Here is a 15,809-nt window from a genome sequence, read left to right as displayed (position 1 = left end):
CTCTGTGCTAGGGCTGCCCAGAGATGGCTTTAGACCAGGCCCACGATCCATACCCTGCCAAGGCAGCCCAGCTAAAGATGTGGGAGACTAAATGAACAGAAGGGCCTGAGTATAGGAACAGAGAACTGGGTGATAGGGACACCTAGGGTCTCTGCTTCTGCAAAATGAGGCAGTTGGTGTACCTGTCAGGTAGAGGTTGGGGATGGGGCTTTGGGCCCTGATGGAGGCTATCACATGAGGATGCAGGCGGCCCAGGTCATGGTCAGCCCCATAGGCGGCACCTTGGAAAGCAGCCAGGTAGAACTGATTGGTCAGCGGGGATCCTCCAGCCACACTGTCCACCTAGGAGGCAAAAAAGGCAGCCAGAGGTAGGAGTGAGACCTTGTGATCCTCCCCTCTTCCTCTCTGCTCTCCTTGAAGGAGCTGACGGTCTGTGTGGGCTCCCTGACCCCGAGAAAAGGGAGAAATGGCACAGCAAGTTCCATTGCCACAACCACACGGTCTACCCACCTTTCCCTCCAGCTGCGGGAACAGCTTCATGATAACCGACACAGAGGCTTCAACAAAAGAGGTTTTGAGGGTCTCATAGTCACTGCTCCGCTTTCCCTGTGGCTCCTCTCGCCACTCCTCAAACCACTCATAGGAGGTGGGCACCAGCACAATCATTGTGGACCGGTCTGGGGACACAGAGCCGGGGTGTCTGCTGTCTGGCCCTTCCCTGTGCCAACCCCTCACCCGGGACCTCAAGCCCCACCTGGAAATCGGTCCTCCCAAGTCGAGTCCTTAGCTGACGAGGAGGCAATGAAGAGAAAGGGCAGGTGTGCCGCAGCCTTCTCCCTGGGCATGGAGAGGTAGTTCTCCATCCTGAGGGCGAGAGAAGTGTGGCTACGCAGCCCCAGGCCTTGGTCCTCACAGCCGCCAGCACCACCCCAAGGACAGTCATCCCCAGGGAGGCAGCTGAGGCACAGCTGAGGTGTAAAGAAGCCCTTCCTGGAGAACATTCTTGCTCGCCCCCTCCCATCCCATCTCCTGCTGCCGACTCCCCAGCGTCCGGGAGGAGGTAGGGGTCCTATGGTCTGTGGGCCCATGCTGTCACCCTTGCCCCCACATGCGCACACACGCCTTACGCCTTGTCCATGTCTGTGTCAAAATAAACATGGTAGTTGGTGGACTGCAGCCCCAAGTCCTTCTTGGTGCCTCGCAGGCAGATGAAGACAGAGAGCATGCCCAAGCCGGGCCGCACCATTCCCAGCTGCTGTTTCACTCCTGCCAAAGAGAGCTGGTGAGGGCTGCGTGCTCTGTGGCCAGAGACAGCCACCATGCCCACCATGTCCCAGGAGAGCCTGCTGAGGCCTGAGCACCCTACCTGCGGCCTACCCTTAGTTGCCAGCCTTGCACCTGGGCCATTGTGATAATGTCATTTTAATTGTAACTGTTAAAATAATTAATTGGCAGGGCCTGCTCTCCTGCCTATGAAGGACACACAGTGCCAGACTCTTCTCCCCGCCTCCACTTCTGCTCTAAGCACCTTTAGAAACAGGTGGCCTCAGCTGGCTCAGTGCCTGCAGCAGCCTCGGGCTGACTGCCTCCAATCTTCCGCTTTCAGTTAGGAGTGAATGACTCGCAGGCTGTAAAGACCACAGTTGAACTTTATTATCCTTTGTTCCCATTCCCAGGACCATCCTTTGCACCTGCTTGAGGAATAACACTGGCTGCTCTGCTTAATTCATTTAACAACTATTTGTTGAGGACCTAAAATGTGCTGAATCCTCTGCAGGCCCTGAGGATGCACAAGGAATCAAATATGCTGCCTGTCTGCTGGAAAAGAGGCTTTCCTGAAATAAGCTGGCTATCCTAGAGGCTGCAAAGACCTGAGTGCTATGCATGGTGTGAGCAGAGGATCTATTGAAAATGGCCACTTTTGAGAGCAAAAGGGAGTGTTACAACACGTACAGTAGGACAGCTGGCATAAGCTTTACAAATGCCCCCCGTGAGGAGGCAGGGGGACTGTGAGCATCCGTACTGGCTGCGGCTTCCAGAGCTAATCACACCGCCGGCATCCCCTCTCCAGGTGGGTTGGGTGGGCAAAGAGAACCCCCGGGGCCCAGAATTGAAACCCACTAGGTTTTCTAAAGCCTCTTAGAACAGCGAAGCCTCCACTGAGCCTTTTTCCCTTTCCCCAGCGAGAAGGAAGAGGCTGAGGAACCACCTACCTGGCAGAAAACTATAACCTAGGGCCCCAAGCAAAGCACGTTATACCAAGCCTTTCTTCTCCCTGCCTGCCCTAGCTTCCCTTACTGGCATTACGAGACCAGTCTTTCCCACTCAAAAAATTTCCTCTCCAATCCATCCCCAGTCAAGACTCAGCAGTGGGGTTTAAGAAAGGCATTCCCACTCACAAAGGTTCCCTCTGCCTGACCATCTCACCTCCACTCTCGACCACACCTGTCGCTACCTGTCCCACAGGCCAGCAGATAGCTGATTCCCATCACTGAGAGGTAGACAGAACTATGCTATGAAAACTTCCACTCCCAATTATTCCCTTTTTATTGATTTTATAGGGAGTAACACTAGTTAACAAAATGATACAGGTTTCAGCAGCACAATTCCACAACACCTCATCTGCACACTGGACTGTGCAGTCACCACCGTCTGAAATGTTCTCAAACTGGGATTCATCTGGGACAGCATCGAACTCCCCACCCAAGGGCCAACTGGTCCTTCATCCAGAGGGGGCTGGTGCCATTAGCCTGTTTTAAGGGCTGAGCTACATAACAGCAGGGAAAGTTATAACCATACAGTGAGGAAAGGCAAGCTGGAAAGGTAACATGCTGCCTGGAAGGAAGGCAGGCCTGGGTTGGGACCCTGGGACCTGGTACAGGACAGTGTCAGAGATCAGAGGTCCAATGTCTGGGTGGGACCCTGGGACCTGTTACAGGGCAGTGTTGGGGATCAGAGGTCCTAGGAGGCAGCGAGGCAAGGAAGTACCAAAGGCAAAGTCTGTGGGTCAGTCACGCAGCCCCACCCCATTGCCCTGTGCCCGGCAGTCTCAACCCCACCCAGCTCAGCTTACCCAGTCTGAGGGAGGGGGCCCTCACTGGCAGCAGATGCTGGCTGAGGCCCAGCTAAGTGAGGCAAAGGAATGAGAAGGTTGCTTTTCAGTAGAACACATACCTTAGAGACAATTACAACTGCCACCCACCTTCTCCCCCACAAAGAAATCTAGGACCTCACTTTTCTACTGAAACCACTCCACTGCCCACTTTCCCAGCTCAAGGTGCAGCGCTCCATCTGCTGCCCTCTGGTCACCTCTGCGCCCTTCCACTCCAGCTGCATCAGAGCCACTCCTTTCTCTGCCTCCAGCGCTGGCAGAGGCCTTGATCTCTGGATCTCTGGTCCCCTGCAGGCAGCGGTCCCTTTCCTTGGATCACTCTAGTCACTTCTAGTTACACAATATCCTAAAGTCCATTTCAGAACCTCTCACCTAATCCTGGCTGAGCATTTGCTCCTCGTGTGCTGCCCTGCTCTCCGTCCCTTCCAGTGGGGCCTCTTCTCTGGGAGAACCATGCTTCTTGCCTAGGGAGGCCAGGAGCCCAGGAACACCAGCACCCTCATCTCAGTGTGGCCACCTTAAGACTGGTGGCCCTGAGAAGTATTTCACATGCATGGCCTCAGTTTCCTCAGCCATATACATGAGGGTGATGCTCGCTCTCTCCCAGGTGGCTATGAGGCTCAAACGCAACGACAAAGGTAAAGCCGCTGGCACAGACCTACCTGGGGTCAACCACAAATATGTCTACCTCGTCCTCCACAAAACCAGGCTTTTCTTTTTAGACATGGCCTATTGGAAGAGATGACCACACTGAGGTTTATCTCAGTTTTTGGGCACAGGGTTCAAGGAACAAAGAAAGCCAAAAGGGCGCGCCTTCAGTGTCAGCCCCAATAAGGAGCTGGTTCCTGAAAGAAGCAGAAAAATAAAACCTTGGGTCCCAAATAAAGCACGTGACAATTATACCAGGCCTTTCTTCTCCATGCCAGCCTTAGCTCCTCTCACTGACAATGTCAGACCAGTCTTCCACTCAAAATAAGTGAGAAATTAAAGAAGGAAACAATTCATACCAGAAACTTAGTGAAAAACCCAAGAAATTGTTTCCCAACTGCTACAGAAGACGCTGTACTGGGAACAGGTTAGAGACCAGCATGCTCACTTTTTCAGCTTAAGGACAAAGGGCAGCCATCACCCTGGGAAAAGCATCAGCCAGGCTGAGCGAGCTGGCTCTCAGCGGTAACACTGGGGCACTTGGGAGAGAGCCACACAGCCCAGTCTTACCTGGCAGACAGCGGGCATTCTCTGGTAATAAGTACTTGTAGGTATTGAACAGCCCAGCATCCGAGATCACGATGGGGCAATAGATGTTCACCAGTTCTTGCCCCTTCTTCACACTGACACCTGCAGAACACAAGAGCTTGACTGAGGTTCTGTGCGCTTCAGGAGAAAAAGAAAGGTTCACATCCCACAAGGTTTCTCCCAGCCTATTGTCTCAGACCTGGATGTCTGGTCCACCGAGGGCCAGACGGGCACGCCCCAGGCAAACTGCAAAATGAGTGAAACATCCTCACACACTCTCAGCGTGTCTCACAGTCGCTCTGTGCTCACCTTCCCAAGCTTTCTCCCCACTCTGTGGAGGCCCCCTTTCTTTTAGCCAAACCCCAAACCTTCACACTGACCCCTGTATCAGCTTTCCATAATTTGGCCCCTGTTGTCCATCTCATCTCTGGCCACTCACTAAACTATTAGGTACAACCACATGAAACAGCAGATAGTCAACCATTTTTGACCTATAAAAATGGCAGTTTCTAATGGTTCAACCTAATATTTTCAGATGCCTAAAAATACTCAGCTCTTTCATACCTCTGTGCCTTTGCACATTCTGTTCCCCCTGCCTGGAATAACTTCCTTCAACCCCTGGCTAGCTTCTTGTGACCCTTGATGGCCTGGCTCGAGCTCCTCTGCCTTCCCTCTGAGGCCTTCCCTGTTCCACCTTCCTTTATTTCACCTCCAGTTTTAGTGTGTGCCTCTATACGGCACTTAAATTATATCACAGTGATCTTCCCTACAAACCTAGAAAGTTCTTGAGTTAGAGATCAGGACTTGTCTTTTTATTTTCATCCTTTATCACCTAGCACATGAAAAACACAAATAAATATATTCTGAACTGTATGTAATTGAGCTGATAAATCCTCCTTGCTCCATGGACCCCTTTAGGCTGGAGGGAGAACTTGCTCATGAAGATGAGAGAAAATCTCACACTACTGACAGGCATCTCTTTCTTAGCCCCGGCAACTTCCTATTCTCTTCTACAAATGCGTTCTCTGAGGTTGCTGATGGCCTTTCCTCCCTTGAATTTTTTGGTGCCCTGGGCCACCCACTCACCACCTCCTCCTTGGAAGGTTACCTGATGCAGTGGTCGGCAAACCGCGGCTCGAGAGCCACATGCTCAAATCAGATTGAGAATGTTTTTAGCAAAGGCCAGCTTAGGAGTACCCTAATTAAGTTAATAACAATGTACCTACCTATATAGTTTAAGTTTAAAAAATTTGGCCCTCAAAAGAAACTCCGATCATTGTACTGTTGATATTTGGCTCTGCTGACTAATGAGTTTGCCGACCACTGCCCGATGAATTAACTATCACACCAGCCCTATTTTTTTCAGGCCTCTCTCTGTCCTCTTCTCTGATGCTTCTTAAGCCCTCACAAGTCATGAATGGCCTTCTCTGTTTCCCAGAGTCCTTCCTTGCATTGACCCTCTCCTCATAAAGTTCTTCCATAGTGGGATTTTAATTCTGTGCAGATAAGAGCAAAGACTTGAGCCAGGATAACAAGATCTGCCCCATTCTGCCATTACCCTGCTGGCCTACATACTGCCCTAGGGAGTGCCCAGGTGATGCATTCATTCCATCAATCACTGAATAACATTTATTGAGCCTCTGTTCTATGCTAAAATCTACAAAGATTAAAAAGAGACAGCCCCTACACTCAAACTCGTGGCTTACTGGAGAACTATTCTTATCTATTGAATAAATGATAAATATTGCTCTTTGGAAACCATGTAAGCCTTTATCCTTCCTGCGTTCTCTTCACCTCCAGACTAATAGCTCTCCCTGAGCCCTGCTCTGGGGCATTCCATTCTTTAACCCCCTTGAGGGAGTCGATTCTGCTACACCTTCTGCCCTCAGTGCTTTCTTTCCTCAGCACCCTGGCCTCTGTGACCCCAACCCAGGGCCCAGAGAGCACAATGCAGGTCTCTTACCATAGGCTTTCCCAGCCGAGTCCAGCAGCACATGCTGCACACAGGCCTTCGTCAGGACGGTGCCCCCGGCCCGCTGAATCACAGGAATGGTGTGAAAGGCAATTTCACTAGAACCCCCTCGAGGGTAAAAGGCCCCTTTTAAGTAGTGGTCCACCAGCAGAGCATGCATGGAAAAGGTGGTGTGGCTGGGAGTCACACCTGCAGAAGGAAGGGGTGAGGAGGCAAGTGCGGGCAGCAGCACCACTCAGAAAGGAACATGGATTCCTACTGGCAAACATGCAGCCTGAGTCCACCTCCCCAGGGTTCAAATGATCCCCAGGACTCAGGGAGGCCAAAAGAATGGTTTCTGTGCAAATATGGGGTACCTTACAGACCTTGGGGCCAGTAAGAATGTCCTCCCTGCAAACTACCAAGCTGCCAAGACCAGGGAGGACAGTGCTGGTTGAAAAGGAGTCACCCAGGATGTGGATGAAGGGAGTTTTTACCAGGCAGTCCAACAGGTGTGTGGGCAGGTTTATCCACAAGCTCCAGAGGGCCTGGGGTTTATCCTGCATTTTAGTCAGCCAAGCACATTCAGGAAGGAAGACTGAGAGCCAGGAGGGCAGCAGCTCCTCTTCCAGGAGCTGCCCGAGGCCCGAGGCCAGTACCCACCGTACGTGGGGTAGATGTAACTGAGCACCGCCTGGAGCTCTGGGGAGGCGGGCAGCTGCTGCAGGACCTCAGCCAGGCTCTGGGTGGACGCACGAAGGAATGGAGAGAAACGGGTGAGCAGCCCACACTTGTTTAGGAACTGAGCCAGAGGCAATGGGAGGGTCTTCAACAAGACTGCATGGATGGCTCCCCTGGATACCAGCTAGGGAAGAAAATGAGCAGAGAGGAACAGGTCTCATTCCTAGACCTGCTGTGACAGAATCACCACTCCAGTACACTGCACCAGCAGAAGGCTCAGCAACACTCACCCCTGGCTCAACACAGGCTAAATTTTGATTTTTAAAAACCTGTACTCAGGCCCGGCCGGTTGGCTCAGTGGTAGAGCGTCGGCCTGGTGTGCAGGAGTCCCGGGTTCGATTCCCGGCCAGGGCACACAGGAGAAGTGTCCATCTGCTTCTCCACCCCTTCCCCTCTCCTTCCTCTCTGTCTCTCTCTTCCCCTCCCGCAGCCAAGGCTCCATTGGAGCAAAGTTGGCCCGGGCGCTGAGGATGGCTCTGTGGCTTCTGCCTCAGGCGCTAGAGTGGCTCTGGTTGCAACAGAGCGACGCCCCAGATGGGCAGAGCATCGCCCCCTGCTGGGCATGCCGGGTGGATCCCAGTCGGGCGCATGCAGGAGTCTGTCTGACTGCCTCCCCGTTTCCAACTTCAGAAAAATACAAAAACAACAACAACAAAAAACATATATTTAGCCTGACCTGTGGTGGTGCAGGGGATAAAGTGTCGACCTATAACGCTGAGGTTGCTGGTTCAAAACCCTGCACTTCTCTGGTCAAGGCACATATGGGAGATGATGTTTCCTGCTCCTCCCCACTTTCTCTCTCTCTCTCTTTCTCTCTCACTCGCTTCTCTCTAAAGTGAATAAAACAAACAAACAAACAAAAAAAACCCTATACTCTGGCCTGACCAGTGGTGACACAATGAGTAGTGCTGACCTGGGACTATCAGGTCAGGTTTGAAACCCTGAGGTCGCCAGCTTGAGCAAGGGTTCATCCGGCTTGAGGACAGGCTCACTAGCTTGAGCGCAAGGTCGCTATCTTAAGCACGATCACTGACTTGATCCCATGATTGATGGCTTGAGCCCAAGGTTGCCAGCTTGAGCAAGGGGGCACTGGCTCAGCTTGAGCCCCCTGATCAAGGCACATATGAGAAGCAATCAATGAACAACTAAAAAGTGACACAACTATAAGTTGATGCTTCTCATCTACCTCCCTTCCTGTGTCCCTCCCTTCCTGTCTGTCTCTTTTGAATAAAAAAAAAACCTGTGGGACTCAGAGCACCCAGGTTCAAAACCCCGAGGTCGCCAGCTTGAGCCAAAGGTTGCTGGCTTGAGCAAGAGGTCACCCAGTCTGCTGTAGCCCCCAATCAAGGCACATATGAGAAAGCAATCAATGAACAACTAAGGTGCTGCAACGAAGAATTGATGCTTCTCATCATTCTCCCTTCATGTCTGTCTGTCCCTATCCCTCTCTCTTTCTCTGTCTCTGTCACACACACAAAAAATCTGTACTCTGTGAATTATTCCCATTCTATACTCAAATGTTTTTGGTTTTTTTTTTTTGCTTTTCAGTTTCCTGCCCAAGTTCCTTTTGAAAAATTCCTGTCTGATCTCAGATGAAATAAGGAAGGGTAATAATCTGTCTAAATGGAAGGCAGCCTGGTCAGGGAGGAGAGCTCGGTGTACCCCAGAGTGAGGGTGGCCACTACTAAGCCCAGGCTCCAGAGGCACAGATGCCAACTCAGGTGGGGACTGAGTTCCAGACAGACAATACTGCTCCTCCCTTCCTGCCTCCCCCACCAGTCCTCAGCCAATGAAGAAGGTCAGCCTTGTAAGGACAAAGAAATAAACAAGGGAATCCTTAGCATGTCCATTGTTACCTTAACCAGCTTTATATACTTGTCAATGGCAGCTTCTTCCTGGGGAAACTTCTCCTTAAGACCTTGAACATAGGCTTTCTCCCCACTGTACATGGGGAACTCCTTTCGGCCACTAGGCCCTTCTAGTACCATGATGTCAAAGGGAGAGGACAAGGCATCCCAGTCCAGCTGCCCCTCAGTGATCTGGTCCATGGCAAAACGGCCAAAGCTACCTTCCTGCATTCTCCCAATATAATGGATTCCTGTTGGGAAACAGACAAACAAGGAGTCTTAGGAATAAGGAGATCGAGCCCTGGGAAGGTAGACAAGAAAGCGAGGTGAGAGAGGTTGTCCGGCATGGCTGAATCCCAGAGGAGGCTACCCACCCTTGCTGTAGGGAAGAGTTAAAGCAGAAACCACCAAATCCCGTCTGACCAGGTGTTGGCAGAGTGGATAGAGCATCAGACTGGGATGCGGATGACCCAGGTTTGAAACCCTGAGGTCACTGGCTTGGGTGCGGGCTCACCAGCTTGAGTGCAGGGGCGCTGGCTTGAGCATAAGATCATAGACATGACCATGGGGTCACTGGCTTGAGCCCTAAAGATCACTGGCTTGAAGCCCAAGGTTGCTGGTTTGAGCCCTAAAGATCACTGGCTTGAAGCCCAAGGTCGCTGGTTTGAGCAAGGGGTCACCTGGTTTGCTGTAGCCCCCCAGTCAAGACACATATAAGAAAGCAATCAATGTACAACTAAAGGAGCAGCAACAAAGAATTGATGCTTCTCATATCTCTCCATTCCAGAGAGTCTGTCTGACTCTCTCTCTGTCTCTGTCACAAAAAAAAAAAAATTAAAAAAAAAGAAACCACGAAATCCATGCCCATTGCAGCTCCCAGTGGGACTGGCTGTCAGACAAGACAAGAGGTACCCAAAGAGAACACAGGGCCCCAAAACAACAGAAGGTCCCAGTATTATCCCACAATTGCTGCTCCAAGCCTTCTGAAGATAGAAAAGGGCTCCCAATCCTCTTCCACATAAACCTTACCTGTGTCAAATTCAAGGCCATCCTTTCCAAATGTATGACAACAGCCTCCTGCCTTGTTATGTTGTTCCAGCACCAGAACTCGCTTGCCAGCTTTGGCCAGAATCGCAGCTGCAGCCAGGCCCCCAAAGCCACTGCCGATCACCACCACATCCAGCTTCTCTGGCACTCGGCTGACTGAGAAAGCTGCAGCAGAGGGAAGAGATGGAGGGTGGGCTTCCCAGACAGAGGCAGCAAAAGAACAAAGATATGGGAACCAAGGAAGACTTCTCTAGCTTGTACAATGCTAGAGAAGTCTACAGCAGTTTGGCACAGAACTCCTGACTAGAATATCACAAACATTTTACCTGGGAGATGCTCATTACCAGCCAGGCAGATTCAACAAAGTGATTTGGTTTGATCTGAACTGACTGAACAGAAGTTGCTATGTACAGGGGGAATTTCTCTACTTTCAAAGACAGTAGGAATCAGTAAACTATTATAGGAACAAAAACAGAAAGCTAACAATATCCACTGAGAACCCTAAATGCAGGCTGAGAAAGCGCTAGGGAAGAAAGTAAACAAGCAGTTGGGGCACAGGAGAGGAGTGCTGTGGGGCAGGCTGCTGGCTCTTAGAGCTGTCTATTCCCAGGCTGGTTATCTTTGGAAAATGTGGGGTCTGCAGGCACCAGTGGAGCAGCCTGGTCAGATCATGGTTCTTTAAGATCTCGATGCAGAGTCCTGAGCAGGTCAGAGCTGTTTGGAGGCAGTACCACCTCCTCACGTCGGGGAAATCTGGAGGCAGTGCTGAGGGGGGCAGCACCCATGAGACAAACTGGACAGCAGGAGGTGCAATATGGGCACTTCTAACACAAGTTAGAACTTCTTTAAAGATCACTCCCAAAGAACGGGATTTGGAATTTTTCAAGCTGCAAGAGAACTTGGTAAACTTTAAACTTTTCAAACGTTTTTAGAAAGACCTATAGTGAAAAAATATTTTTTTATATATCACAACCCAGAGTATATGTAAGTATATAATATAAGTATCTGAAACAAAAGTTTCATAAGCTCTGCCTGGGTTTCTCAGTTGGTTGGAACATTGTCCTGATACATCAAGGTTGCGGGTTTGATCCTCAGTCAGAGCACATACTAGAATCAACCAATGAATGCATAAATAAGTGGAGCAACAAACTGACGCTTCTCTCTCTCTCTCCGTTTCTCTCACTCTCTCGAAAATCAATCAATAGCCCTGGTCAAATGGCTCCATCAGCTGGAGCATCATCCCAAAGCACAGAGGCTGCCAGTTCAATCCTCAGTCAGAGCATATACAGCAACAGACTGATGTTCCTCTCTCTCCCCCCCCACTCCTATCTCACTAAAATCAGTAAATAAAAAATTCTTAAAAATCAATCAATAAATAATTTTTCAAAAAGTTTCCTAATAGCCTGACCAGGCGGTGGCGCAGTGGATAAAGCGTCAAACTGGGATGCTGAGGATCCAGGTTCAAGACCCGAGGTCACCAGCCAGTTTAAGCACGGGCTCATCTGGTTTGAGCAAAGCTCACCAGCTTGAACCCAGGGTTGCTGGCTCGAGCAAGGGGTCACTCGGTCTGCTGAAGGCCCATGGTCAAGGCACATATGAGAAATCAATCAATGAACAACTAAGAAGCCTCAATGAAGAATTGATGTTTCTCATCTCTCTCCCTTCCTGTCTGTCTGTCCCAATCTGTCCCCCTCTCTGACTCTCTCTGTCTCTGCCACACACACAAAAAAGCCTGACCTGTGGTGATGCAGTGGATAAAGCTGGAAATGCTGAGGTCACCGGTTTGAAACCCTGGGCTTGCCTGGTCAAGGCACATATGGGAGTTGATGCTTCCTGTTCCTCTCCCCCTTCTCTCTCTCCTCTTTCTTTCTCTCCCCCCTCTCTCTCCTTTCTAAAATGAATTTTAAAAAATTTTTTAAAAAGTCTAAGAAAATCCTAATAAAATACGACCATTAAAAAAAAAAAAAGTTTCCTAATAGCTTGACTGGTAATATCACAGTGGATAGAGTGTTGACTCAGAATGCCGAAGTCCCTGGTTTGAAACCCCAGGGTCGCCGACTTCAGCTGGCTCATTGGATTAAGCACAGGCTTGCCAACTTGAGCATGGGATCACCAACATGATCCCAACATTGCTGGCTTGAGGCCAAAGGTCGTTGGCATGAAAGACCAAGGTCACTGGCTTGAGCAAGAGGTCACTGGTTCAGCTTGAGCCCTCCCGGGTCAAGGCACATACAGTAAGCAATGCACATGGGGGGGGGGAGATGCATTTGGGGGGACAACAGAATCTATATAAACACAATAAATTAAAATCAATAAGCCTGACCAGGCGGTGGCGCAGTGGATGGAGCATCGAACTGGGATGCGGGGGACCGGGGTTCAAGACCCCAAGGTCGCCAGCTTGAGCGCGGGCTCATCTGGTTTGAGCAAAGCCCACCAGCTTGAACCCAAGGTCGCTGGCTCGAGCAAGGGGTTACTCGGTCTGCTGTAGCCCCACAGTCAAGGCACATATGAGAAAGCAATCAATGAACAACTAAGGTCTCATAACGAAAAACTAATGATTGACGCTTATCATCTCTGTCTTTCCTGTCTGTCTGTCCCTATCTATCCCTCTCTCTGACTCTCTCTGTCTCTGTAAAAAAAAAAAAAAAAAATTAAAATCAATAAAAAATAAATAAATAGCCTGATCAGGCAGTGGCGCAGTGGATAGAGCGTCAGACTGGGAGCAGAGGACTCAAGTTTGAGACCCCGAGGTCGCCAGCTCATCTGGTTTGAGCAAGGCTCACCAGCTTGGGCCCAAGGTCACTGGCTCAAGCAAGGGGTTACTCAGTCTGCTGTAGCCCCCTGGTCAAGGCATATATGAGAAGCAGTCAATGAACATCTAAGGAGCCACAACAAAGAGTTGATGCTTCTCATCTCTCTCCCTTCCTGTCTGTCTGTCCCTCTTTCTGACTCTCTCTGTCTCTGTCACACACACACACACACACACACACAAAAATAAATAAACAAAGCAATGCACAACTAAAGTGAAGCAATGAGTTGATGCTTCTCACTCTCTCACCTCCCCCCTTTCTTCCTTCCTCTGTCTCTCACTCTCTCCATTCCTCTCTCTCTAAAATCAATAAATAAAAATTTTTAAATGTTTCATAATTAATACCAGAACTATCTATAACACACTCTAATATTTTCTATTTTACTGCATTTGAAAATGCTAGTTGCAACCCACTAACTTGATTTCATTACCCACTAATAGATCACAACTTGAGCCGAAATTAAACTAGTCATCTCATTTTTAGACCAATCCAGGTAAGTGGAATGACTTGCTAATAGTTATGCAGTAAATTAGTGACAGAAACCAAGCTAAAACTCTGATCTCAGAAGTTCACACTAATAGTCCTTCCACTTAGAACAGTGTTGTCTCCAACTGTGAGGCAATACGTGTCACCCTGGAGATCAAACAAGAGGCCAATTTTAAAAAAAACAAAAAACAGAAGCACTGGCCCGGTAGCTTAGAGTGTCGTCCTGATATGCCAAGTTTGTGGGTTCCATCCCTGGTCAGGGCACATATAAGAATCAACCAGGCCCTGGCCAGTTTGGCTCAGCAGTAGAGCCTCGGCCCAGCGTGTGGAAGTCCTGGGTTTGATTCCCAGCCAGGCACACAGGAGAAGCGTCCATCTGCTTCTTCACCCTTCCCCCCTCCTTTCTCTCTATCTCTCTCTTCCGCTCCCACAGCCAAGGCTACACTGGAGCAAAGTTTGGCCAGGTGCTGAGGATGGCTCTATGGCAGGGGTCGGGAACCTATGGCTCACAAGCCAGATGTGGCTCTTTTTTGATGGCTGCATCTGGCTCACAGACAAATCTTTAATTAAAAAAAAAAAAAGTAATAACATTAAAAATAACATTCTCATGTATTACAATCCATTCATTTCCTACTGCTCATGTTCATGGTTGCAGGTGGCTGGAGCCAATCACAGCTGTCCTCTGGGACAACACCAAATTTTTATTGGATAATGCGTAAAGTACACGGGGTGTTGTATGGCTCTCAGGGAATTACATTTTAAAATTTGTGGCGTTAATGGCTCTCTCAGCCAAAAAGGTTCCCGACCCCTGCTCTATGGCCTCCACCTCGCGCTAGAATGGCTCTGGTTGCAATGCAGCAACACCCCAGATGGGCAGAGCATCGCCCCCTGGTGGGCATGCCAGGTGGATCCTGGTCAGGCACATACAAGAGTCTGTCTCTCTGCTTCTCACTTTAGAAAAAAAAAAAAAAGAAGAAGCCTAATCAGGCGGTGGCGCAGTGGATAGAGCATTGAACTGGGATGTGGAGGACCCACGTTTGAGACCCTGAGGTTGCCAGCTTGAGCGCGGACTCATCTGGTTTGAGCAAAGCTCACCAGCTTGGACCCAACGTCGCTGGCTCCAGCAAGGGGTCACTTGGTCTGCTGTAGGCCCACGGTCAAGGCACATATGAGAAAGCAATCAATGAACAACTAAGGTGTCGCAACAAAAAACTAATGATTGATGCTTCTCAACTGTCTTCACTCCTGTCTGTCTGTCCCTATCTGACTCTCTCTCTGTAAAAAAAAAAAAGATTCATAAATAAGTGGGGCAACAAATAAATGTTTCTTTATCTCCCTTCCTCTCTCTCTAAAATCACTAATAATTTTTTTTAAAAGGGGGTGGGGGCAGCAGAACAGTTTCTTTCAACCTTAGGAGAAACCCAAACTATGTTTTAAGTTGACAGGGGAGGTGCTCTAATGGAAGAGCGAGTTTGAGCCTCTCCCAAAGTTTCAGAACCAGAATTCAACCGTATGAGTTGGGTTCAAACATAATCATTCAAAGCACTTAGTGGGCAAAATGAAATTTCCTGTTTCTCCGTGCAGCTCCCTCACACCTCCAGGTGCATGTGGAAGGTTAGTGAGAAGGTGAAGGTCCTTCAGCTAAGTAGGGGAAGGTCTCCTCCTGTTTATTGCTTCTTGTTCTTGTAGCCATGTTACCCAACTCAAGGGGTTTGCTGCTTCCTTTGGAGCAGGTTGGGTCTGAATTGTGGCACTTTAGCTAAGCTATGAAGCCGGATATCTTTGGCCTGTCCTGTACTTCTCACATTTCCACCTGCCTGGGACATAGGGGACAAGCCTTGAGGAGGCCTTCTCAGCCCATCTTCTCTAGAAGTCCAGGAACCAGAGGGCTGAGAGGAACAGGTACCTATCAACTGCAGTAGGAGGTGACCGCCAGTGTGGGCGTCTACAGCCCATGAGAAGAGGTGAGGCGGGGCTTTGGATAGGAGTCCCCTGCCTCCTTTACTTGCTTAAAGTAAACAAAACGACCTTGCTACAACCAAGTCTCATTCTTGAAAAGGACACCCAAGCAGCGAGCCGCTTCAGTTGGGTAATAGTCACTACCATATTAAGTGACAAAGTCTGGATTTAGCTTGGCACAGAGGACGGTGCCCGCGCCCATGGGTCCAATGTTCTCCAGCCTGTCCAGGCAAAGGCTCTTATCAATGGCAGAGACTAAAGTGGGGAGCCTCCCAGCTCTTTACATAAGGAGAAACCTAAGCGCAGATCCGACAGAAGTTCGCTCCGCCAGAAAGAAATCCCAAATACACGAGGATGCTTCAGACCCCAAGTTCCTTCCAGCTGACCTTGTTTGAGAACCTTCTTCCGGGCCTCCTTGTCGGTCACCAGGGGAGCGGGTGGCCGTTTGACATCCTCGGAGAAGGGATTCGGGGAGCTGCCTGAGAACAGCCCCAGGTAAACTTTGCAGAGGACGGCCAGCAGGAGCAAGGCCAGCAGCACCAGCGTAAGGCACATGGCACCTGTCGGAGAGCTAGGTTCGCACTGACCGCGCCCGGCTTTCGGGCCGTGGTCCTACCCCG

At 49.9% G+C, this 15,809-nt stretch overlaps 1 protein-coding gene across 1 annotated transcript in view; it reads right to left on the bottom strand.

Moving 5' to 3' along the window:
- RETSAT (retinol saturase) overlaps positions 1–15,809 on the bottom strand; it is a 17,110-nt gene extending 1,301 nt beyond the window's left edge. The window contains exons 1-10 of the mRNA XM_066377800.1: positions 15,576–15,809; positions 9,917–10,099; positions 8,897–9,138; positions 6,963–7,164; positions 6,312–6,509; positions 4,331–4,450; positions 1,128–1,266; positions 755–864; positions 511–677; positions 183–342 (exon numbers count right to left, since the gene is read on the bottom strand). Of these exons, the coding sequence (XP_066233897.1) occupies positions 183–342; positions 511–677; positions 755–864; positions 1,128–1,266; positions 4,331–4,450; positions 6,312–6,509; positions 6,963–7,164; positions 8,897–9,138; positions 9,917–10,099; positions 15,576–15,744 (1,690 nt within the window). The 5' untranslated portion in view covers positions 15,745–15,809. The remainder of the gene's footprint in view (positions 1–182; positions 343–510; positions 678–754; positions 865–1,127; positions 1,267–4,330; positions 4,451–6,311; positions 6,510–6,962; positions 7,165–8,896; positions 9,139–9,916; positions 10,100–15,575) is intronic.

Source organism: Saccopteryx leptura, chromosome 3 (assembly GCF_036850995.1).
Source record: "Saccopteryx leptura isolate mSacLep1 chromosome 3, mSacLep1_pri_phased_curated, whole genome shotgun sequence".
Classification (NCBI taxonomy): Eukaryota; Metazoa; Chordata; class Mammalia; order Chiroptera; family Emballonuridae; genus Saccopteryx; species Saccopteryx leptura.
The sequence above is the reverse complement of the archived record's forward strand: the minus strand, read 5'-3'. Positions and strand labels throughout refer to the sequence as shown.